The sequence below is a fragment of the Mirounga leonina genome, unplaced genomic scaffold (assembly GCF_011800145.1).
Source record: "Mirounga leonina isolate KUSES-001 unplaced genomic scaffold, KU_Mleo_1.0 Mir_153, whole genome shotgun sequence".
In the NCBI taxonomy this organism is placed as follows: domain Eukaryota; kingdom Metazoa; phylum Chordata; class Mammalia; order Carnivora; family Phocidae; genus Mirounga; species Mirounga leonina.
The window spans coordinates 18318199-18343353 of record NW_023270387.1 but is presented as its reverse complement, the minus strand read 5'-3'; the positions used below and the strand labels follow the sequence as shown (position 1 = coordinate 18343353).

Below are 25155 nucleotides of genomic sequence, written 5' to 3'. Positions count from 1 at the left end.
TGCTTCACATATGATATAATTTTCAAAATACCACTGAAATGTGATTTGTCAGTTTACTATTTATCTTCGGATATGTGTAATTTTTCCAGACTTTCAATTCTAATTGCTTTCAGTTTTAAGAGCAAATCATGTACAGGTAGCTTTTATACCACAGGATGGTTTATGTAAAATGTTTATAACAAAGGAATAACTCTCCAAAGCTAGTTCTTATTGTCACCTGTATAGATAAACAGATTTTCCCCTAAATTAGTGTTAAAATTGCCCATTTCCGGATATGACTATCAAAGAACGCAATGCCCATCTAATACAAGCATGTAAGAAAAAATTAAATTCTTCCATAATTATTTTAAGACCCAATAATTTCATTCAGTTATCACTTGATGTTTATTCAGTTTCAAAAGATAAAAAGTAATATTTATTAATATTGACACTCAGCATGAAATACAGAATGCTTTCTCCTCTTACCTAACGTGTGTGTGTGTGTGTGTGTGTGTAAAAGCACAGATATGGTAACATTTTAAAATGTTTGTGATGGCAAGATGCCTGGCATATTCACACACTTGGAGCAAGTAGCTTTGAGAAAGTTTATTGCTCAGAGTTGCCTGAATGGGTGTTTCTGGACTTGTTGGATTTCTAATTTATGTCTCGCTCTGTTAGGAGAACATTGGGGTATTTTATTTTATTTTATTTTTTAAATTTAGAGACTTTAGAACTATTTGGGAAACAGCATCTCCAAGTGTACTGGCAGTCCAATTTACATTCATTTTATTTGAAACTGAAGTGTTTATACTTTTTTCTTATCAGGAGGGTAAGAGAGAAGCAGAAGTTAGATACTTTTTTTTTTTTTTTTTTTTTTTTTTGCTGGGTCACTTCAAGGTTTTCATTATGCAAAGAAGGGTAGAGATTTTTTAAGAAATTGAAAGATCCACTATGAAACTAAAAGGCTTTATTCCCTAGTTTTTATTCAACCCCAAATTCTGATTTGAAAATAAATAATAAAAAAATCTTCCTAGAAAGTAAAAACAGCTCCATAATGTAATAAGGCCCCATATTTTAAATCCTATCAAAGCAAACATGGGCTGTGGCTAGAGGACAGAGGGTCATCCCTCTCTGCAGACAGGTTGGTTGGAGTTTTTTCTCCATGTCCAGTCCCCGGGCATTTTTGGTCTCTGACAAATGTGCTGTCTACACAATGTGAAGGACTTTGAAAGCAGCCACAGCCTGTTTTTCCCTTTCGTGTCTGCTCTGCAGTATTTCCAGCAGTGAGATTTCAGGCAGAGCATCTTCTTTTTGAGTATAGGTGGGATTTTTCTTTTCCTTTGATACTTGGCCAGTCAGATTTGAAGGTTTGGGTTTGGGGATGGTCTTGGCATATTCCAAAGCCTGAAAGCATAAAGATAAAGTTTCATTTGAAATGGGAAGTGACTCCTGGATTCCTTAAATGAAATCAAGTCTTAGGACATGTTTACTGGTAATACGAATGGACACTATTGCTACCATAAGGTACTAAGATGTGGATGGGAATGGAGAGCAGATGGGAAATGCAAGTCCTGCAATATAACGCACAGTTTCAACGAAGTAAGTTAGCCACACAACAGTATGCTATGAAAAAGAGCTGGAAAATGAAAAAGAGTTGTGCCTTTAGGCATTTTCTTTATAAAACGGAGTTTTATTCGAGGTGTTTGAAAATAGATTTCTCATGTGTGGGCTCTATTTAGCTTCTGGCGGTCTTATTAAAACCAAACTTCTAGTAAGGAGATATTAACAGACCTTTCCATTCAAAGTGGACTTGCTACAGCTTGAAACCAAAGACATCACTGTAGTTGACAAAATTGAGCTTCAGTTATTACATCAACTATTCTTGTTCCCAGGCTTTTGGAACTCTAGCAACTACTTAGCGGTTGGAAATTATTCTTTTCTTTTGCATATCCATAGAATCCTGGAGACTGGAAAAAGCAGTCTTTTTTTCAATGATGTCAGTTCCAAAAGGCACTACAATAAAAATGAGATCACTAAATATGATTTCTAAATCTGTCTTTATATCAATTTTATATTTTAATAAGTTTCTTGATAGCTGAAATAGGAGTAGATAGTATATTCAGGTGCTGGAAGGGGAAAAAAAATGCCCAAACTTCTCAGTGTGTGTAGGTGACTTCTGTAGGAATTTCTAATTACAGACTTGTTGTCTTGAATCTCTTCATGGAAAAAATAATGGATTGGAGAAAAAGAAAAAGTGGCACCATGGAAACTCAATCAAGTGGACTGAAGTCTTCAAGGTCCGAGGAAGAAAGGCAATAAATAGAAAATAGGATGGTCTGTGAGAGAGAACATGAAGTACAAATTCCTAAAAGCACCAAAGGGTCACTTGTCCCTCATGCAAAGGGTCCCATGTTCTTCTTGGGACTGAGACAGAGACTTTGCAAGGCTCGGTGTCTCGGCTGAACGTACGTCATTCACATCCTGACTTATAGTTGGATGACCTCTGAGAGGGAGAACATTCTGTATTTTATGAAATAACTTTTCATGGCTAGAGGGACCTATATATTACAGTCCCTTGGGAAAAATCTAGGGGAATGAACTTGAAAGAAACAACGAAGAAATTTCCTTTGACATATGTACCCATAAATGGCAAGAAGACGCTAATTCCTTAAAATTTAATGGTAGGGAAGGAAATTGATAGGATTTATCAGAATTGCTAGTTTCTTCTAAGAAATCACCTTACTATTCAATTAAAAAAAATTTTCTTGAGTATAGTTGACAAACTGTTACTTTGGTTTCGGGTGTACAACTTAGTGATTCAACTTCTCTGTGTCACACTGTGCTCATCACAAGTGTAGCTATCCTCTGTCACCATGCAACACTATTACAGTATCATTGACTATATTCCCTGTGCTGTACCTTTCATGCCCATGATTTACTCACTCCAGAGAGATAATCTCTCTCCCCTTCATACATTTTGCGCATCACCCCACCACCTCCCCTCTGGCCACCATCAATTTGTTCTCCGTAGTTATAGGTTGGATTCTCCTTCTTGTTTTGTTTATTTGGTTTTCAGATTCCACATACGAGTGAATTGTATGGTGTTTATCTTTCTCAGTTCTGACTTATTTCACTTAGAGTAATATCCTCTAGGTCCATCCGTGTTGTCACAAATGACACCATCTCATCCTTTTTTTAAAAATTCTTTAAAAACTTATTTCTATTTAAAGATTTTATTTTATTTTTTTATGAAAGAGAGATTGAGAGAACTAGTGGGAGGAAGGGCAGAGGGAGAAGCAGCCTCCCTGCAGAGCAGAGAGCCCGATGCGGGACTTGATCTAGGACCCCGGGATCATGACCTTAGGGGAAGGCAGATGCTCAACCGACTGAGCCACCCAAGCGCCCTCATCCTTTTTTTAAGGCTGTGTAATACGTTTGTGTGTGTGTGTGTGTGTGCAGGTACACACCACATCTTATCCATTCTTATATAGATGGACACTTGGGCTGCTTCCATATCTTGGCAATTGTAAATAATGCTGCAATAAACATATGTGTGCATATATCTTTTCAAATTAGTATTTTCGTATTCTTTGGGTAAATAATCAGTAGTGGAATATATTGGATTATATGGTAGTTTTTTTTTTTTAAGATTTTATTTATTTATTTGACAGAGAGAGACACAGCGAGAGAGGGAACACAAGTAGGGGGAGTGGGAGAGGGAGAAGCAGACTTCCTGCTCAGTAGGGAGCCCGATGCAGGACTTGATCCCAGGACCCTTGGATCACGACCTGAGTGGAAGGCAGACACTTAACCGACTGAGCCACCCAGGTGACCCATCATATGGTAGTTCTAGTCTTAATTTTTGAGGAACTTCCATACTGTTTTCCACAGTGGCTGCACCAGTTTGCATTCCCACCAACAGTGCATAGGGTTCCTTTTTCTCCACATCCTGACTGACACTTGTTATTTCCTGTCTTTTTGATTCTAGCCATTCTGACCAGGTGTAAGGTGATCTCATTGTGGTTTTGATTTGCATTTCCCTGATGATGAGTGATGTTGAGTGTCCTTTCCTGTCTGCTGGCCTTACTGTTCATTTTTATGTGTGTCAACTTTGAAATACAAGAAGAAAACATGTGGAGGACTAAAGACCATGATGAACTTCAGGTTAACCTTACCGGCATTATTTGTGTACCTGTTATTTGTGTATCAGTATCTGTGAATGATGGGTAGCCACAGGAATGGCAGCAGCTAAGATATCTCCTGGGTTCAAAAAACATGGGGAATTTGCTCAGCGGTAGCAAAGGTTTCCTTTTAATTCTAATTGAAAAGCTAACTGCCTTGGTGGGGATTTCTTACCTTCTGTCGAGGGATGGCAGATTGACTTTCAGTTTTCGCTGTTTGTGGTTTTGACAGAATGCTTAGGGTCTTCATGTTATACTCCTTAACTTGTTTCGCGTATTCCTTTTTTTGGATTAATTTCTGCCTCTGTTCAGAGAAACCATGTTACGACAGTGCACAGGTCCTGTTAGATCTCTCTGTTCTCTCTTTAAAAGCAGCACTCATTTTAGCCAGCTGGGTATATTGTATCAGCAGCAGAGAGGAAATGGGGTTAGCAGGCGTAAGGCAACAGCAGTGAGATAGTTAATGTTTCTCCAGAAACAGTCTCTTTCTGAGGGGCAACATCACTGCCATAGCACAACCCGTGTTCCCTTAACAGGGTCTAAATCACATTCTGCTCCTTCTTTGTTGCATTTACCCAATTTATTTTCATTTTGGCTTCCAACTTTGAACTATACTCTCTTTTTATGCCTTGAGTGCAACTGTAGTTAAAACACATTAAATGGAGATCTTCTTTCACTAGAGGAAAGGAAATAAAGTGGATGCACTTTTCAGGGGTTGGGAAACTCTTATCCTAAGTGTCTTCTCTGTAGCCGCTCTTCAAAATTACCAAGATCACTCTATTGGGAAAGACCAACGACCATATAACACACACGTCTCTTTTCATGTGCACATGGCCCCCTTTTCTGTGCAGGCCTTCAAGACTAACTAAAAGGTAGATACATAAAACAACATTGGCTAGGTAATTTTATCTTATGGTAAAAGGAGTATCTGGGTCTCTATTACTAATGCTATTTCACAAGGGTCTCTATTCAGAGGGAGACATTTGGATTAGGACTTGGTTCTCGGGGGGTGGTGGGAGACATGTCTGTACAGTTCTGCTAATACAAATCCAAGTGGGGCAAATCCAAGCCTACAAAATGTTGTATGTCTATCACACTCACTTTGTCTCTGATGGATTCAAGGTCAGGTCCAAGGCCTCCAAGCTTCACATCTCTTTTCTGATAACCTTTCAGCTTGGAGCTCTACAAATACAAAGAGACAGTTTCTTTTAAGGAATTGTGTGCCCGCCCCCCACACTATGCTCTCATAGCCACATAAGGAAAAGAATGGAAGCTCGTGTGGACGGTTGGGAGAGTGGGTGCATTTCCTGACCCTTCTTCCACCCTAATGGCAGTTATTGATAATAGCTTCTTGGGTAATTTGTAGCTGGTCAGCTAACATGTTTTGACTTTGCCAACTTCTGCAACAACAAAAAAATGGGAATTCTGAACATTATAAATAAAAATTTCCAACTGTATAAAGAGTTGTTTTGTTATTGTTCTACACAACATATACATCACCACTTTTCTGCTGCCATTACTATTACATCTGGTCTTGTACAGTTCATAAAACCAAATGATTTTTAAATCCGGTAAGCATTGCTTCAAAAGGAGAGTGCTCTGTCTAATGATGTCCTAACATTCAAAAGACTGTAAATTTTTAAAAATTTAAATTCAGTTAACATAGAGTGTATTATTAGTTTTGGAGGTAGAGTTCAGTGATTCATCCGTTGCATATAACACCCAGTGCTCATTCCATCACGTGCCCTCCTTCATGCCCATCCCCCAGTCACCCCATCCCCCACCTGCCTCCCCTCCAGCAACCCTCAGTTTGTTTCCTAGAGGTAAGCGTCTCTTGTGGTTTGTCTCCCTCTCTGATTAGGAAAAGACTGTAAATTTTTAAGGGTTAAGAGTCTTGGCAAGATCTGGGGCACCTAAGTGGCTCAGTTGGTTAAGTCTCCGACTCTTGATTTGGGCTCAGGTCATATGATCTCAGGGTCATGAGATCAAGCCCTGCATCAGGCTCCACGTTCAGTGTGGAGTCTGCTTCTCTCTCTCGGCCTCTCCTCCTGCTTGTGCTCTCTCTCAAATAAATCTTTTTTTTAAAAGTCTAGGCAAGATCAACTGAGAAACTCCTTTTAGTCAATGTGGTTTTGAATATTTTGAAGGGCATAAGTAATTTTATATGACAACTCTTACTAGTATTGAATATTTAAAGGGACAGAGTAACATAATGAGGCAATTTAATTTTTGGACTATGACTCTTGAGCTCAGGAACAGGCAGGAAAAACACTAATGCTTTTCTGACTGTAGGATAGATTGAAATATTCCCCAAACTGTTGCTTTCAATGTTAAAACTGACTTGCTACTTGGGGAAGATGCCCTTGTGGGGATACCAAATCCTTTGAGTAATGAGTTCATTTGATTTCCTTCCTTGGGAAGAATAGGAAGGACAACACCAAAGAGCTAGTGTGACAGTGATTCTATTCAGACAAAGTCGGTGCTTAGAACAGAGAAAGAATAGCCATCCTGAAGAGGGGACAGGCAGCTCTGTACTAATTGTACATGGTACTACCTCGCTATATGAGAATGACAAAGCTCAGGATTTTTCTAAATTTTGAAAGCTCCTATAAATTATGTTAAATCCTAAGATATGCAGTATATCTAATGAGGGTTTTTTTTTTTTTTTTTAGATTTATTATTTGTCAGAGAGAGGGAGAGAGCGAGCACAAGCAGGGGGAGCAGCAGAGGGAGAGGGAGAAGTAGACTCCCCGCTGAGCAGGGAGCCCGATGCGGGACTTGATCCCAGAACCCTGGGATCATGACCTGAGCCAAAGGCAGATGCTTAACTGACTGAGGCACCCAGCTGTCCCTCTAATGAGCTCTTAAGACAGAATTTGGCAGATTGTCCAGAGACTTAAAGAAAAATTCTTATATTGGATATAGTTACTACCTATAGCTTCCAAATCTTAAAAGTGTCCAATATACATTGTATCAGTGGTTACAAGAATGTGTTCTACTCCCCCTGGCCTATTGGCTGACTACCCATAGCTCATACCAGTTAGTTTCTCCCTTGTCCTTCCCCACCATAGAGGCTTGGAGACAGGTACTCCTTTCCCCAGATCTGTAGCATTGAGCTCCGGCCCATGACGAATAAATGCAAGTTGGCCAGGGTAGAGTTTGCATCTTAGTTTTCATTAAGGCTGGTGAGGCCCCACCCTTTCCTTTTCCTGCCTTGAATGTGGATATGACCGCTGGAGCTGCAGCAGCAATCTTGTGTCAGGAAAGCAACCAGAGAACCATTCAAATATTGGTTCTGCTGTTTGAGCTGTGGACCACCAGTGCTAGGTACTGTCTACTTGTGGATTAACTGTAGGTGAGAAGAATGAGCTCATAATTTTGAAGTTGCTGTAAACAGTAATTGTGTGACTGGTAGCCGAAAGCAATATTTCTAACATTTTAGTACTTCAGAGAGCCAGAATCCTGTATCTTTTAGGCAACATTTCTATGCTGCAAGGATTGAGTCCTGCAAATAGAATTTCCCTGATTAGAATGTTCAAAATTTATAGTCAAAAGTCTTTCATTATAATTGTAAAACACAAGAGAGGATCTTTTTTTGTTTTGTTTTTAAAGAGGTTGTTGGGCTAAAATCATTAAAAATATTAAAGTATAGAGAAAAAAATATTGTTCATTAGAGGCTTTTCAAAATCCTAAATCTCCTTAGAGAAAACAATCACCTGGCAAAAACATTCCAGCTACTTCGTGCCCTTGACATCTACGTGTTCATATTTTCATAAAATTGCCAAGTGCTACAAATTAGTTTTTTTCACTAAGTATTTTAGCATTATGCTGTATTTCCCTGTCACTAAATATTTTTCAAAAATGTGACTTTCATACATAACATTCTAAATGTTGAACATTTAAGATGTCCTAGGGATGAGCATTGTTTGTGGGCTACTCTGATGATTGCTTTTAGATCTAAACTGAATAGAATTGGAATTATTGAGACAAAAATCACAAACACACTTAAGGTCCTTAACACTTCCATTAGCAATGTGTAAGAATGCACTTTTTGTCCAAACCTTGATTACACTGGGTATGACCACATTTTAACATCTCCCCTAATTATTAATAGGTGAATGAACTCCGGTATCTTCTACTTGACAATTGCAAATTTGTTCTTTATCTTGGGCATGCCATCTGTACTGCTGTTTTGTTACTTTCTGTTTGCCAAAGTAAACCAATAATGAAAAAGGAAGAGAGCCTTGCTCATCTCCAGGTCATAAATCCAATTTGTCCAAAACTGATGAGAAATGATCAGTGGCCAGAAATCACATACTTAGCGTGAAGCAGCTTAACTTTAATCATTGAGCTGACACAGAAGATACAGTGTGAAGCATGAATAATTGCTCCCTGCACCGCACCCCCACGTTGTCCCAGTTTTTACTAGCCCCTCGAATAATCAGAATAAACATCTTGGTTATCCTAGGAAAACAGCAAAGGCTCTAGCATTAAATATTGACACAAAGTAAACAATGTGGCCCAAGGAGGGGTATGAGTATCCAAATACTCAAAGCTACTAACTCCTTCCAGCATGAGCTGCTTCTAGCAAAGAGATCTTTTCTCAAGGGAGACAGAGCATGGTTCCTAAGAGAGTTTGTTCTGGGTGACTGGCAATGAAAAATCCTGGATTTACTTAAGTTTGCCTCAAGTAATCTTGATTGGCTCTCAGTGCTGTAATTTTGTTTGATCTCTTTCCATCAAAAGTCGTTTTTTTGTTTTTTGTTTTTTAACAGCTTTACTGAAATAGAGTTCACACACTACAAAATTCACCCATTTGAAGTTGTACAATTCAGTGGTTTTTAGTATATTCATCAAGTTGTGTAAACATTGCCACGATCTGATTTTAGAACATTTTCATCACCCTGAAAAGAAACCCCTGTACCCATTAGCTACCACTCCTCTGCCCCCCTCTATCACCAGCCCTAGGCAACCACTAATCTACTTTCTGCCTCTTCAAAAGGCTTTTATAGTAAAATAATCCTCAGAATTTACTTTGATTTAGTTCTTGGCTGTTACAAGACTAAAAGTTCACAATAGCACACTCCCCCCACCCCCAAATTAAATCAACAATGATAGTCCTGTTGGGTCTCTAAACACAGGAGGAAAATATAATCCTGTTCTCCATAAACCCCTGATGGTGTTCATGGCTAGTCTTTGCACGAGACCTGCACAAGCTGACCTACGCCATCCCTGGCCCCGGGCTGATGATTTCGAACACCACACCCGCCCCTCGGAACTGGTGTTCACTGTTGATGGTCCCCTTGGCAGAGGACGGCACCAGACTTTCCTGATGGTACGTTTCTGCCAGTAACTAATCCCACCTCTCAAGCTCGAGGAGTGCCTTTTACTGTAAACGTGGGGCAAAGTGTGCCTGAACTGAAAAATGACCTCGACTGTCTTATGAGGACTTGTTTTAGACTCTGAAACGCCGTACCCTGCTGTGGGGGGACACGGCAGGGCTTTTCTCCAGAACATTTCTCAGATGTCTGAGTGTGAGAAAGTTACTCAAAAACAGGGCAAAAAACAATGCCTCGGATAGTGGGGAACAGCAAGTGAAGGAAATGTGCTCTGTGGTTGTTAAATTTAATCCAAATAAACCTCCTCTTAGAAGCCGCCAAGCAGCAATACCCAGACTGTCTGTGACAATGTGAGTTAATGACTGGAGCTCAGCCATCCCAGAACTCCTTAAGCAGCTGTTTTGTGGCCGATGGCAATAGATACTTCTCTGCAGTTTGTCATCCCTTCCGCTGCGTCCATCTCTTACTGCCTGACGTCTGGATTTCTCAGCATGGATGATGCTTAGCGTTCATAAATCGGTCGCATCAGAACTGCCAGGAGAAGGGGAACGGTGCTTGGGTTTGTTAGCTTTACAAAGCCTCAAATTTTTAATGTGATTCAAGTCGAGTCCCTTGGAAACCACAAGATTTGCTGTGACTAGCAAATGGGCACGACCTGGATAATGATTCCCCCTGCCTGGTGCCCCGGCTACCTGCTGTCCTATACAAATAGCGCACGGTTCTCAATCATTTGAGCTTCTGGAGTAGCTTAAAGGACAAAGAGGGCTTCTGTGCATTTGTTAGATGCAGGGTGAAGGTGTTGGCCCCCACAAATGGATGCGGGTGGGTTGCAACATTCCTGAAAGAAAGCAGGAAGGGAGGGATTTTCTGAGTTGGAAAGAGGGTTTGGGCAGCAGTGTCTGGAAATTTTTTTCTTCCCATTCCAACCCTCCCATGCTCTTAGACTTCCGGTGATACACCCAGTCATCGGGGTACTTTCTGCCACATCTTCTCTGTAAGACATGAACTCAACTTACTGAGAGAAGATGGAAAAGGAAACTAACATTTATTTGATGGTCTACTCTTCGCTAGGGACTAAGCTACAGGCTGGTCCTTTTTGTCTGAAATGCTCTTTTGGTCTTTTCTCATTAACTTTTTTTTTTTTTTTTAAGATTTTATTTATTTATTTGTCAGAGAGAGTGAGTGCACAAGCAGGGGGAGCGGCAGGCAGGAGAAGCAGGCTCCTTGCTCAGTAAGGAGCCTGATGTAGGACTTGATTCCAGGACCCTGCGATCATGACCTGAACCAAAGGCAGACGCTTAACTGACTGAGCAACCCAGGCGTCCCTCGTATTAACTCTTGATCATCTAAATCTTGGCTCAGAATTATCCCCTGAAGCTCTGCTTGACCCCCGAGGTTGGGATGTCAACCCAAACTCCTTTGTGCTCCTCTGTGCAACCCATACATACTTCTCTCCCCCCCCGCCCCCAGTGGCAACATTATACTGCAGCTATTTTCCTGTGTGTCTACATGAGGAAGGGTCATGGCTCATTCTCTTCTTCTCGGCACCTACCACAGTTCCTAATAGGAATTCAACTATGTTGAATTGAACAAAGGTTGATTCCCTAAAACTGCCTTATAGTGAATGTCCCTCGGGACCGAGGCACTCATTTCTCCACTGGCTGGGAGTGCTGTCTGCTATGGCTCCCAGTTGGGTCCCTCCCTAAGAACAGCCCTCAGCCAGATGGAGCTGGGGTGCCCAAAGTTCCAACCCTCCCCGGGGGGGCAGTCAATAGCCAATGGCTGGTCCACGTGGTGGAGCAAAAGCCTGTACCCTTTACCTTCAAAGAGCCATCCCAACTTCAGAGCCCTTGTGGGCTTCTTAGAGGCTTCTGTTGCATCTGCATCACTGCACACTCTCCCTCAGCCAGCCCTGCCCCCCTCACTCCCTTCCAGGGGTGGTTCGGGAGGCACGCCTCAGTCAGCCTCTTGCACGTGAATCTTCATTTCAGAGTCTGTTCCTGGGGAACCCAGATCACCACAGGCCTGTTGGTTCCAATCCAGTCTTCCCCTGTTGCCCTGTAATGCAGAATGCATTTTCCAGTGTTCTCCTTACCACTTGACATTAGAAGCAAGCGACCTTTCCTGGGGGTTTTTAATACTTGCAACAGTGGAGAAATGCAGAGGACTTAAAAAGACTCCTTCCATGTGCCTTCATTTCTTCCTGGAAAGATTTTGCATTTTCGCTCAGCCCTACTTTGTCTTCTCAGATAGGAGAAGGTCCTGAGAGACTCACTCAGCCTTGACTAGGGGCCGAGACAGGGGGTGAGGAACATTTCTGAGGGTGTGATGTTTAACCTGGGGCCAAAAGGAGCCCTGTCCCTGAGCTGAAGCACAAAGGAGGGACATTTCAGGTAGCAGCAGGAATCAAATCAGGAAGTGCCTCAGGACTTGGGGCCGCCCAGTGTGGCATTGGCTCAGTAACGACCATCCCTATTCCATGGCTAGAAGTAAGGGAATGAAAACCAAGGGCCATCTGTATAATCAGAATTAAAAGGTTATTTGGTAAAATGCTTTTATTACCTTGATGCTGCTCTTTTCCCTATGCTTTCTTCCTTTTTCTAGTTGAAGCAGGTAGCCTTCGGAATTGCTACGACTAATTTTCATTTGGTTTCTTTGGCTTCTGTCTGAACTGAGCTGGGATTCACTTTCGACCCTTGACAGTATAGGTGGAAATGTGACGCTGGATGAGGCCCCTCCCCTGGGCTGCACCTCAGTCAGCTGCATTAAGGCTTGCTGATGCTGCTCCATTATCTGAGTGAGCTGTGAGTCTGGAGAAGCTCTAACAGGTTGGCTGTCCGAGGAAGGATGGAATTTCCTGAATGGAAAAACACCCCACAAATCTGTTACTAAAAACTGATTACATAAGACTTTTAGCATAAGAGTCTTTATGAATTTCATGTATTCATCATTCTCCAAATCAAATTAATGATCTTTAGCTTAATCTTTTTAAAGAAAGATTTATTTATTTATTTATTTATTTATTTATTTATTTATTTATTTATTTATTTGAGAGCGAGCGAGAGAATCCAAAGCAGACTGTGCTGAGCATAGAGCTTGACGCGGAGCTCGATCTCACGACCCTGAGATCGTGACCCAAGCAGAAACCAAAAGTCAGATGCTTAACCGACTGTGCCACCCAGGCGCCCCTAGCCTAATCTTTTCATAAATACATTAATTTCTTAAAATCCTCCTAGTTTTCGTTAGGATAGTCTAGCTCTTATTTAGAACTTCTATTTAGTGCATTCAGAATAGAAAAAGAAAACACCCCTTTGAAAAGTCCTTGCCACTATAAAATACCTGGAAATGTTGGATTAAATTTAAACAAACATCCTTTTGAATACATAGGTGAATTTGTAAGAGAGGCAGGGAATCTTTGAGACCAAAACCAAAAAAGGAACAAAAGTAAAGCAGATTTTGGATGAGCTGAAGCTATGGCTTGCTTTGCGGAAGTTTTGGACCTGTGGGCTTGAGTTCTAGCACTTCACTCTGGCACAGGATATGTGAAATCTTGGCCCCATGTCGGGTGAGAAATCAACTGAGATGCCTGCATGAAGGCTTTGGAGAGCTACGTCCTTGATAAAAAGTTGGATTAGTGAATCAACAAAGCAAGCCCATCTGTCTTGGTCTAGGTTCTCAACTGGAAAAAAAAATTCCTTATGAATTTCCATGGGACAGTGTTTGGGGTTCATATTTACCTTACCCACCTAGTCATGGATTCCAACACCAAAAAAATGACCTAAAAATGATCCCAGAGGGGGATACCTCTGCATATCTGGCAGAAGCAAACATAAAAGTTCTCTGGAGGGATACACTCCTTCTCAAGCTTGCCTAGGCATCTACAGACAAGACGGCTAAACATACATTCACAATCCAAAATCCTAGAATATATGCGGAAATAATTTACCAAGTAGAAGAGTCAGCAGACACAAACAAGAAGCAGTGCTAGATTTCTAAGAACTTCTGATCGTAGAATATTAGATAGTATTCTTAAAGCAAGCATGTTTAAAATGATTAAAGACCTGAAAACCTATCAAAACCCTGAGAAACCTATTTTGAAAAAAGAATGGATGATAATTTTGTAGAATTTATGAAAGTGATGAATCCTCAGGTTTAGGAATCACAAGAAGGATTAAAGATTTCATACCTAGACCTAATACAGTGAAACTTCAGAACACCAAGAACAGAGGGAGGGACCTTAAAAGATGAAAACAAAAGAAATATTGACAAAAAACTTTTCACAGAAACCAGGAGATAGAAAAATGTTTTCAAAGAGTTTAACTCTTTACCAGATTAAACTATAATTCAAGATAGAGCATAAAGGAATTTCAGGTAAATTGACCAGTGACCTACTCTTGTTGAAAAAATTTCCAAAGGATATCTACTTCAGGAAGAAACCGCAAAATGGAAGAAAAACTGAGGCAAAGACATTAATAAACAGTTAAATTTAAAACATTGTATACAATAAGCAATAATTTTTGGAGATATAGGTGCTGGACAAAGTGCTGGACAAAAATACCAGAGGGTGATTGGATTAAAACAGTCCAGCGATTCTGAATATGTCCTGGAGGAGAACAGAAATATTAACACTAGCCTAGTTAAGTTTTCTGAAAAATTAGTTGGATGGACCTAGAGGGCATTATGCTAAGTGAATTGAGCCTGACTGAGACAAATACCATATGATTCCACTCATCAATGAAATCTAAAAAAAAGAGATAATAAGCAGAATCAGTCTTCTAAATACAGAGAACAAATTCATGGTGGCCAGAGGGAAGGAGGTAGGAGGTTGGTCAAAATGGGTGAAGGAGAGAGGCTTCCAGTTATGGAATTAAAGTCACAGGAATAAAAGTCACAGCATAAGGAACACAGTCAGTGGTATTGTAATAGCAATGTAATGGGACAGATGATAGCTACACTTGTGAACATAGCATAATGTATAAACTTGTCAGATCACTGAGTTGTACACCTAAAACTAATGGAACGTTGTCAACTATACTTAAATAGGAAGAGCATGTATATTTCCAAATCAGTAGAGGGAAAGAGTAACAAAACTCTATTAGTTCAATAGAAGACCTAGATATCTATATGTAGAGAGAGATATAAAAGCATAGAAACAATAGGGTGATTGAAAGGACAAGTTAAGATGGTAGAAATAAATCCAAATAGGATTATCACAATAAATGTAAGTAGTTTAAAGTTGAAAATCCACTTGTGATAAAAGCTCTTTGCAAAAGGAATAGGAATAGGAGAAATTTCCTGTCTCTCCTCCCTGTCTACCAAAAGTGAAATATTTTTCATGATATAAATGTTAGAAGCACTCCCTCTAGAAATCCAAATCAAAACCTCAATGAGATACCACCTCACACCAGTCAGAATGGCTAAAATTAACAAGTCAGGAAACGACAGATGTTGGCAGGGATGCGGAGAAAGGGGAACCCTCCTACACTGTTGGTGGGAATGCAAGCTGGTGCAGCCACTCTGGAAAACAGCGTGGAGGTTCCTCAAAAAGTTGAAAATAGAGCTACCATATGATCCAGCAATTGCACTACTGGGTATTTACCTCAAAGATACAAAAGTAGGGATCTGAAAGGGTACGTGCACCCCAATGTTTATAGCAGCAATGTCCACAATAGCCAAACTGTGGAAAGAGCCAAGATGTCCATCGACAGATGAATGGATAAAGAAGAGGTGGTATATATATACAATGGAATATTATGCAGCCATCAAAAGGAATGAAATCTTGCCATTTGCAACGACGTGGATGGAACTGGAGGGTATTATGTTGAGCGAAATAAGTCAGAGAAAGACATGTATCATATGACCTCACTGATATGAGGAATTCTTAATCTCAGGAAACAAACTGAGGGTTGCTGGAGTGGGGGGTGGGGTGGGAGGGATGGGGTGACTGGGTGATAGACACTGGGGAGGGTATGTGCTCTGGTAAGCGCTATGAATTGTGCAAGACTGTTGAATCTCAGATCTGTACCTCTGAAACAAATAATGCAATATATGTTAAGAAAAAAAAAAAGGTAGCAGGAGGGGAAGAATGAAGGGGGAAAATCAGAGGGGTAGATGAACCATGAGAGACAATGGACTCTGAAAAACACACTGAGGGTTCTAGAGGGGAGGGGGGTTGGAGGATGGGTTAGCCTGGTGATGGGTATTGAGGAGGGCACATTCTGCATGGAGCACTGGGTGTTATGCACAAACAATGAATCATGGAACACTATATCTAAAACTAATGATGTAATGTATGGGGATTAACATAAGAATAAAAAAATTTTAAAAAGGAAGCACTCCCTCTAAAGTCAGGAAAAAAAGACCAGGATGCTTGCTATCTATCACTATCTCTTCCAGGAAGCTAAATCTGAATTTTATCGAATGTATGTTCTATACCTCCAAGTACAGCACTGAAATGTCTTCTCATCTCTTCAGATATGCAAAATTGCCTCCCTACTTTGAAAGTAAGCTCCTGGAAGGTACCTGTGCATCATACTACTTTTGTATCTTCTATAGCATTTTAGCACTGGATTTAGTGCATATCAGGTATGTGATAAACACATTTGATTGAATGACATCAGGAAATGTCCCCTGAAGTGATTTTTAAAATAACTTTTTTTTTTTCTGATTATAGAAGGAATATATCTACATTGCAGGGAACGTGAACAATTCAGAAAGTATGAAGGTGACATTAGAAATAACCCCAATCTCTCTTTCCAGAAATAACCACTATTGACATTTTGGTGCATTTTTCTTCCTTTGTGCACAGTTTTACATAGTAGAGCTCCTACTCCTTAGGTATATATTTGTACCTTACTGGTTTTTTTTTTTTTTTTTTAAATAGAAGTGTTTCCTCATAACCGTAACTTTTAATGGTTACATGATATTTGATACCATAATTTACCTAAACCTTTCCTTATTGTTGGATTATTGTCATTTTGATAAATGATGTTATTTTTGTGCATACATATTTTTCTGTATTTTTGATTATTTCCTTAGGATAGGTCAATACAATGTTGGAGATAGTTTCCTCCAAACATTATTTGTAACCCTCAAAATATACTGATCTTTTTTTAATGACCAGTCCCTCCGTCCTCCTCCCCTCCCTCCAACCTCTGGCTTAACTACAGTTAAAAACTAGAGGAGACAAGGAAGAAGAAAAATACATTGAAAGTGGACTATTTGAGGCAGAAATCAGAGCCAGCTCGGGCGCCTGGGTGGCTCAGTCCATTAAGCATCTGACTCTTGTTTTTGGCTCAGGTCATGATCTCAGGGTAGTGAGATCAAGCCCTGCATTGGGTTCCACACTCAACGGAGAGTCTGTTTGAGATTCTCTCCCTCTCCTTGTGCCCCTCCCACCTTCCACACTTGAGCGCGCTCTCACTCTCTCTCTCAGATAAATAAATCATAAAAAAAAAAAAAAGGAATCCGAGCCAAGGACCTTGTTAGGTTATGTTTCCCTCTCCCCTGACAATCCCCATGACCTGCCCACCCCCCTATTCTCCCTCTCTTGTCTTCAGTGGTCTCTCATTTCTCCTCTAGAAAAACACTTGAGAAAAGGGAATTCTTACCATAATATTTCTAAGTTCTTATATTTTGTCTCTGTGTAAGTCTGCTTGGGTTGCTTCTTATTTTCCCTCGATCCATTAACATTTTTGTTAGGAATGGACTGGGAGCCCTTCTGGCTCAGGGGCACTTGTCTCTTAGAAAGCTCATTAAGGTAGTTCAAGTCCATATTAGAAAGAGTGTTGATGTGTAGCTGCTGATGTGACGGTCTTTTCTCTTCTTGGCCTTTGTGTCCTCTTTCTTTCTCAACATTCATGGAGTGATATCCAGTAGAGTTTTTGTACAATACCTTATCAAGAGCCTGCTGTGGTGGAGCAAATTTATTGGAGGTTACTTTGGGCTCCTGGCTCCTAAGTGCACTTGAGTGTTGTAAATCATTGTTAGGCGCATTCATAATTCCGATTGTTTCGTGCTTTACTGAAGTGTCAGTAGGCTTATTTTGGTTTTGTTGCTGTCTGGGAGTGTTCTGGTTTCTGTGACTGACAGCCAGCTCTTCAGTCACCAAAGACTTCAGGCCATGCTGGTGTTTATGCTGGTTTCGAATCTTGTGATTGGCTGGTTTCCTGGAAGGTCGTTGGCCATTGGTTGTTTCAGAAGATTGACCTCTCGGTACCCAGTTTGATTTTGCACTTTCATATTGAGACAAGTGTTCCTGATAATTCTGAAAAGATATCTTTGGTTAATGTAAAGTCAGATGATCGGCACTCTTCACATTTTACCTTAGTATTTTTCAAACTAGGGGTCACTTCTGGGAAGGTGACCACAGAATTGAAAGGAGATAAAGAGTACAGTAGGTCCTTTCCTAATTTCAGGATATGAGCGTGATTAGCTGAGTAATTCCTTCTGGCAATTTCAGATTACGAATTTTCTAGAAAGAAGTAGAAAGCTTAGAATGGGCTTTATATTAAGGACAAGTCTTTGACTTCAAATGTAAAATGAAGTGTTACCAAGTGCGGGGGTTGGGGTGGGGGAGGGGAAGGAGCTTTACCTCCACAGGGCTACATATAAAGGAAGTACAAATCTACATCAAAATATGCAAGTTTATTTTAACTAAGGTGAATATTTTTAAAAATCTTAACCAGAGAGGACATCAATGATCCGGTTTACCAACCAAGCACAAGTCAAATATGAGATACAATTTAGATGATTAGATCTTCTTACTCATATAGGTCAGAAGCTAGAAATGACCTCTTCACCAGATGAAACAAATTAGATTTTATTCAGAGGATTATAAAAGAGTCTGCACTGTGATAGGACATCTGTGAAACCACATGGGTTGTTTTGCTTCAGTTCCTTAATATAGCCTGTACTTAGGCAATCAAACATCTGGGGGAAATATTTCAATTTCAGAATGGTCTTTATGCTTTTCAAAGTCTTGTAACAACAAAATGTACTCCTGGTATAATAGATACACTACGTAACTATATTGTGCTAAGCCATTTAGAAATAGTTTCCAAGGAATAAAGCACTCATTACTTTGTGAAAAACTAGCAGAGTTAAGAGGCCTTTGGAAAGAATGATTAAATGCTTAGTAAAAACAGTAATATGACCATATGCATCAGTGTGGTATATAACTGCAACATATTTTTTCTTTCTGAATACACATAAAAAAAATCTCTACCTGTGCAATGTTAATTGAAAAATGCCAGTTACCTGGGTCATTCAAGGAAAAAAACAACCCTTAAAGTGAATAAATCCTATTTCTGCTCAAATTGTTTTAGCTTGCCATGAAGAATGATCAAATTATTGCAGTGAGTTCAACTTTTATTTCACTTTTCTGATCTAATTACTAAGACATCCTATTCCTGTATAATATTAAATGGTATTCTATTTCTAATGAAATTTCTCTATAATGATGAGATTGAGATTGTTAAACTTAAAACAGTACTAAATAATGCTACTATGCATTTCCGATTTTTAAGTATAAATGGCTTATCTGAAATTCAAAGCATGTTCTCCTTGCTTTTTGGAGGATTGGCCAGGTTCTGATGAGCTTGTCTACACTTTGAATTTTTACCTGTGGTACTCCAAAAAAGAAAAACTTCCCTTTCTGTATTTCAATTAAGAAAGGTTCTTTCTTTGGGGCACCTGGGTGGCTCAGTAGTTAAGCATCTGCCTTCGGCTCAGGTCATGATCCCAGGGTCCTGGGATTGAGCCCCGCACCAGGCTCCCTGCTCAGCGGGAAGCCTGCTTCTCCCTCTCCCACTCCTCCTGCTTGTGTTCCCTCTCTCGCTGTGTCTCTCTCTGTTAAATAAATAAAATCTTAAAAAAAAAAAAAAAGTTTTTTCCTTCCATGCAGTATACGGAGCTGCCTGGGAGAAATGTGGGCGAGAAGGCTCTGCAAATAGGCCAAGACCATTCTTTCTTATAGTGGACCCAGAAGAAAACTGCTATTGTACAATCTTATCAGGTGTGTTAATAAAACACAGTGGCTATTTTCATGGCCATCATCACTGTTCATGAAGGTAAAAAACAAACAAAAAAACCCGATGTGCTACAATCTATAAATACTTACTGATGCTGATAATGTCATTTTATTATTTTTTTAAAGATTTTATTTATTTGAGAGACAGTGCAGAAGCAGGGGGAGGAGCAGAGAGAGGGAGAAGAAGACTCCCCACTGAGCAGAGAGCTGGACATGGGGCTCAATCCCAGGACCCCGAGATCATGACCTGAGCTGAAGGCAGATGCTTAACCAACTGAGCCACCCAGGCGCACCTGATAATGTCATTAAAAAAAAATATTTGTCAGGGGTACCTGGGTGGCTCAGTCAGTTGAGCATCTGACTCTTGGCTTCAGCTCAGGTCATGATCTCAGGGTCCTGAGATCAAGCTGCACGTCGGGGTCCACACAGCGCGGTGTCTGCTTGAGATGCTCTCTCTTCCTCTCCCTCTGCCCCTCCCCCCACTCGTGTTCTCTTTCAATAACTAAAGTCTCAAAAAATAAAAATAAAAAATATCTGTCATCCTTTTGATTGCTAGAAAAAAAGTGAACAGGAGCTTTTTCTGCTATCCGACCATACATGTCCCAGTTCTCTGTCCTCATTCCCACCAACAAAGAAGAAAAACGCTATCAGGAATTTTTTCCTTAGGGTACCGGACCCGAAATCTTGGGTTGCCACTTGGTTTTAATCATGTTATACCTTTGCGGCTGACTATTCAGATTACAATAGTACTCTTCACAGGGTGCTTTGTCAACAAGGCCAAGGACTCATCATTTTATGAAACTTCAATTGTCTCAAGTGTTAAATCCGCTATTCACAGAAATGTAAGTGCCCAGAGATGGCATTTCAGTCCCCAGAAAGGAAGACATTTACAGGCTTGATGTGATTTCTCTCACCTTCTGAGCAGACTACTTGAAATCTGTGGTTTACTGAAGATTTATTACCCGACAATTGAGACATCAGGTGTCACTTTTTAGGTCGCAAGACCTGAGTTCCCTCAAGTTAATATACAAAGCCATTCTCAGGCTACTTAATCTCCACCAGCACTGAAATCCTCTATTCCATCCTGCTCTCAGTGGGGTTCTTTTGTTACCAATACTCACAATCAGTCCATACTCCATGCACTAAGAATAACTGCTTAATGGCACTGGGTTTTCCCAGAGCACACACAGCAGTGGCCATTGGTACAGCGTTTGCATTGGGGAATCCTGATGCCTAATGCGGGGATGATAATTTCTTAGTAAGATTCGTACTTAATTATTAATGTTCTTTCATACCGTGCCATCCAAGGGTAGTTTGCCCCCAACCCTGTGAAAGGCAGTGTCTGGCTGTTTCTCTTTCACAGCTTTCCGGTTTACAAGCTATAAGCAGAGGGGAGGATGCATGCTCTGTTTCAACCAAAGGTTCATCTGCTTTGAAACAAAAGCCATTCTTGCTCTTTGTTACCCTGATAAACCCTGAGGGTTGTGCTTGGGCTCCGAGATCAGCTCTGACATAGAGACGCGTCTGTTGTATTCATTAACAATAAAATACAAATACTTTGAGCAGGGGTTATCAATGCCATCTGATAATATTAAGAACATTTAGAGCACATGCATTAACTGGCTCCCATTTTCAGCATCAGTAAGGGAGGACTCTACGTTCAGATGAATAAAAGGAGCATAGCTCTCTTGATGGTGTTGGAGGCAAAACCAAAATAATTGCTCTTATATTCTTATAATAAGAGGCAAGGTGGGAAGAGAACTTAGGATGTGATTACAGGGACTTTGGTATCAATTAGTCAAAGATCCTACATACCTTTCACCCTGTCATGCCTTTGCCTTGCCTAGAAAGTCAAGAGTTATTTTAGAGTGGCAAGAAAGGAAACATCCTATTTCATTTTTTCAAAGTTTCACTTAATTGGAGAAGTTTCTATTTTTTTCCTATTGACCCCATGCTCCGTGCCTGGGAAGGCTCTTCTGCTATTGGGAGTGTGCTCACTTGCACAATCTGGCAAAGGTCAGACCCTTAGCTAAGTACTGGGTCCAGTTCTGGCTACACAACGGAACTAAGATTTGGAAAAGCCGTGAAGATTCATAGGGGAGCACGGAATGATCCAGGACAAGATCTATGTGGAAAGGTAAAGTGAAGAGGGATGACTGGGTTTAAAGTAAAGCCCTTAGGCACAAGTAGGATGCTTCCATAGAAAGGGATGATGATGACCATCAGTTGTCAGTATTTTAAAAGTGAAGATGCATAGGCTTAAATGGTCTCAGGGGCTTTGTTTCTGACATATCTTCTTTGTTTCCTTGCCCTATCTCTGGTTTCTCCACCTTGCAGCTTGTGAATGTACTTCTATCTCTTCTATGAACAAAAAAATGCAAGAATCCCTCACTTGATCTCATTCTCCAGTTAAACCTCATCTCTTAATCCTGTGAGGCATCTTGCAGGTGTAGGCTGCACTGGCCTTCCTTTTCCCTCTCTGGTTGTGCCCTCTACACCCTGCAAGAGAGCACGGATTCTCACCACCCCGCCCACACTGCTCTGCTCAGCCCACCAGTAACCTCTTCCTTGCAAAATCCTCTGGGCACCGTTTTCTTTACCTTTTCATTTTTTCAAACTTACAAAATTATTTCAAACTTACAGGAAAATTGCAAGAATAGCATGGAGAACTCCCAAATATTCTTCCTGAGATTCATTAATGTTGTGCCAGTTTCATCTTTCTCTGCATGTCTCTCCACATACAGATAGATGGACACTCAAATATACATATACATAATTTCTGTGACTATTATGTGCATTATGGCTAGTTTTTTTTTCTGAATCCTTTGAGACTAGCATGTATGAGTTGCATGTATCATTCCCTTTTCATGGAACCCTTTTTAAGTAAAAAGTAAAAAATTCTCTCCTGCAGAGCTCGACCCTGTCCACTGATGTCTCTTTCTTGAGATTTTTCAGGTCTCGACTTCCATGACACTATTTTAGCCTGGCGGCCCTTTACCTCTCTGGCAAGCCCTTCATAGTCTCTCACCTTCTGCTCTCTTCCTCTGCTTACCCTTAAAATTTAACCCTACTCTACCAGGCGCTGTTCTTGACCCTCTTCTCTTCTCCCACTACCTCTGATTCCTGGGGCATCTCAGCACTTCCTACATCTTTAGTCCACTAGGGAGTGGATTCTTAAGATCAAACGTATGTTGCTAACTCAGAGGTCTCTTCTGAGTTCTATGCTCGGATCGCATTCTTCCTCCAAACTCGACATCAGGCTCACCACCCCTGTTCTTGTGCCCTTCCCCCATTCCACCCCAGCACGAAAGTTCTTCTGTTCTACCTCAGTGGTATTAGTACCACTAATCGGACACTTGGAAACCAGTCTCTTTCTCTCTCCCCCATTTACCTTGTATTCAAACAGTTGCGGAATTTGTTAATCTCCCTCCTTGACCATCTCTAGGCAGGCACTGAAGGGGCTGCTCTGAGCTGCAGGAAGTTTCATCCAGTTGGTGGATTCAGATCTGTCCACCATACTGAAAAGTGAGTGAATGGTGTGTGGAGTGTGAGACAGACCCAGAGCAGGTGCTGCTGCCCTGAGTTCTTGAATGATCTCTTACAGGAACCACAGCATACATCCCCTAACTGGTTTTGCTGTCTCTGCAATCTTATTTCCTTCCAGTCTATTCTCCAGACCCTGGCTAGAATGATTTTTCTACCACGTTCAGCCTCATCATGTCATTAACCTGCTTAAAATTTGCCCATGGCTTCCTGCCATTTGCAGGATAAAATCTAAAACCTTTTGGCCGACATAAAAGCCTTCCACGGCCCCTACCTCTAGTTACCTAACCTGCCCGTGTCCCACCACTTCCCTCCCTCACACGTGCTCCCCCAGTTGCTGAGCTGTGGGTGAGGCTGAGGATACACCACGTCTCGCATGCTCTCAAACCTCAGCTCCCATTTGTCGATTTGCCATATTTTGATTCATCCTTCTAAGGTCTGTTCAAATGCTGTTTCTTTTCAGGAGACTTTTCTTGCCTTTTAAGGCAGAATTAGGTGCTCCTTTCGTTCCTACTGCATGTTGAACCTATGTTCCTATTATTGCATTATAATGATCACATAACTGTCTTCCAACTAAAGTTTTGGGCTCCTTGAGGGTAGGGACCATTTTTTTAAAAAGATCTTTTCTTTAATTATTTTTTTTAAAGTTCTTTTTTTTTTTGAACCATGTTTTTTGGGCCAGACCCCTGACCCTGAGTGCCTGGAATATAGTTGGTACTCAATAAATATTTGCTGTGGGAATTATTTTGATTTCATGTAAAGACATTTCTTATTAGTGGGAGATATTCACTGTTAGAGTAGGTCTACTGAGGGATATGTAGAGTCTTCTGAAGTTATCTTTCAAGAAAAAAAATTTCAGAGAGGCCCATTTTCACGAAATGATTTTTACACATTTCTGTAACCAACCAGTAAATATTTACTGAGTGTTCGCTTTGGACAAAGCACTGTGCTAACAGCTGTAGAGAAACATACAATCTTAATGTTCAGGCAGCTTCTAGTGTAGTTAGTACAAAAGGAATACAGGCAGCAGCTAATGAAATGCAGCCAAATGATAAACCCTGAGGGAGTGGTCCAGACCATAGGCACAGTCGCAGAGTGAGGGGGCAGAGGATGGGGTGGGAGAGGCTGGGAAATCCTCATGCAGGGCGGGGGATCAGAAAGAAAGCCCTGGATTTGGGTAGCTGAATCAGAAAAAGAAAGGCAGCTTGGAGCTGAGTGCCTGCCTTGCTAGTGTGTAGGATGCAGCGGGGAGTTAACAAATCCTTTCTAAATAAAGAAAGGGACGCATCCCGTGGACCACTCTGCGTTGATCGTTTTAGGTCTAATGATTTTATATGTTTGGCTCCTTTGTCCTCATTCAGGAGTGGGTTATAAACAAATGAGTTCTAGTACACACAGAGAACACACAGCATTCTTTTGGCTTTCTTCTGATTTTCTTCCATACAAAATTTTTGACCGCCTCTGTCTAAGGCCATGCCACGAATCAAGCCCTGTGATTATTTTATCATTGGCTTTGGTCCTATAATATTGTGTAGTGATGATTATGGAAGCTCGAGGTTGCAAGAATCTTACAGGCTTCAAATAGGTTTTCTATAATAATTTAAGTAACTAGAGAAAAATATCCTAGCATAATAGCATTTTGTTACTGGGATGCATCTTGTAGTTCATTTGAGGCAACTCTTCATTTAATAAGGAAGAAACTTAAGGCTTGGGGGGAGTTGAGATTTGCCCAAAGTTCTGCATCAACTAAAAGACAGGCAAAATCCGTGTCTTCTGACCCAGTCCATTATCGGTAACACGTGACAAAACCTTAAGGTATTTCCCTTGTCCTCTCCATCCTGTTGGCCAAGCTCCCCAGGCTCTCGCAGAGGTCTGGTGTAGACCCTGTCCTCTACATCCCACTGCCATGGACATTTCAGTGCCTCTGGGTGTGGTCCCTCTGGCATCAGCTTTCAGGAAGCTCTGGGTGAATGACTGTTTTTATTTTTTATTTATTTATTTATTTATTTTTGCAACTCTGAGAGGGACCTGGAAGCCACTGTGAAGGAAAGATGATGATTTAGGTTGTAACTCTTTTCTAAAT

The 25155-nt window shown here is 40.7% G+C and overlaps 1 protein-coding gene across 5 annotated transcripts in view; it reads right to left on the bottom strand.

Annotated features, from left to right (window-relative positions):
* Positions 1 to 326: 326 nt before the first annotated feature.
* Positions 327 to 25155, bottom strand: part of JHY (junctional cadherin complex regulator) — a 65108-nt gene continuing 40279 nt past the window's right edge. For 2 of the 5 annotated variants that reach the window (XM_035009164.1, XM_035009165.1), the window contains exons 5-9: positions 17110 to 17765; positions 12062 to 12356; positions 5262 to 5342; positions 4336 to 4464; positions 327 to 1383 (exon numbers count right to left, since the gene is read on the bottom strand). In XM_035009164.1, the coding sequence (XP_034865055.1) occupies positions 1186 to 1383; positions 4336 to 4464; positions 5262 to 5342; positions 12062 to 12356; positions 17110 to 17765 (1359 nt within the window). In that variant the 3' untranslated portion in view covers positions 327 to 1185. Of the gene's footprint in view, positions 1384 to 4335; positions 4465 to 5261; positions 5343 to 10726; positions 12357 to 17109; positions 17766 to 25155 lie in introns of those variants that run through there. The other 3 variants (XM_035009169.1, XM_035009166.1, XM_035009168.1) reach the window with 3 other exon arrangements.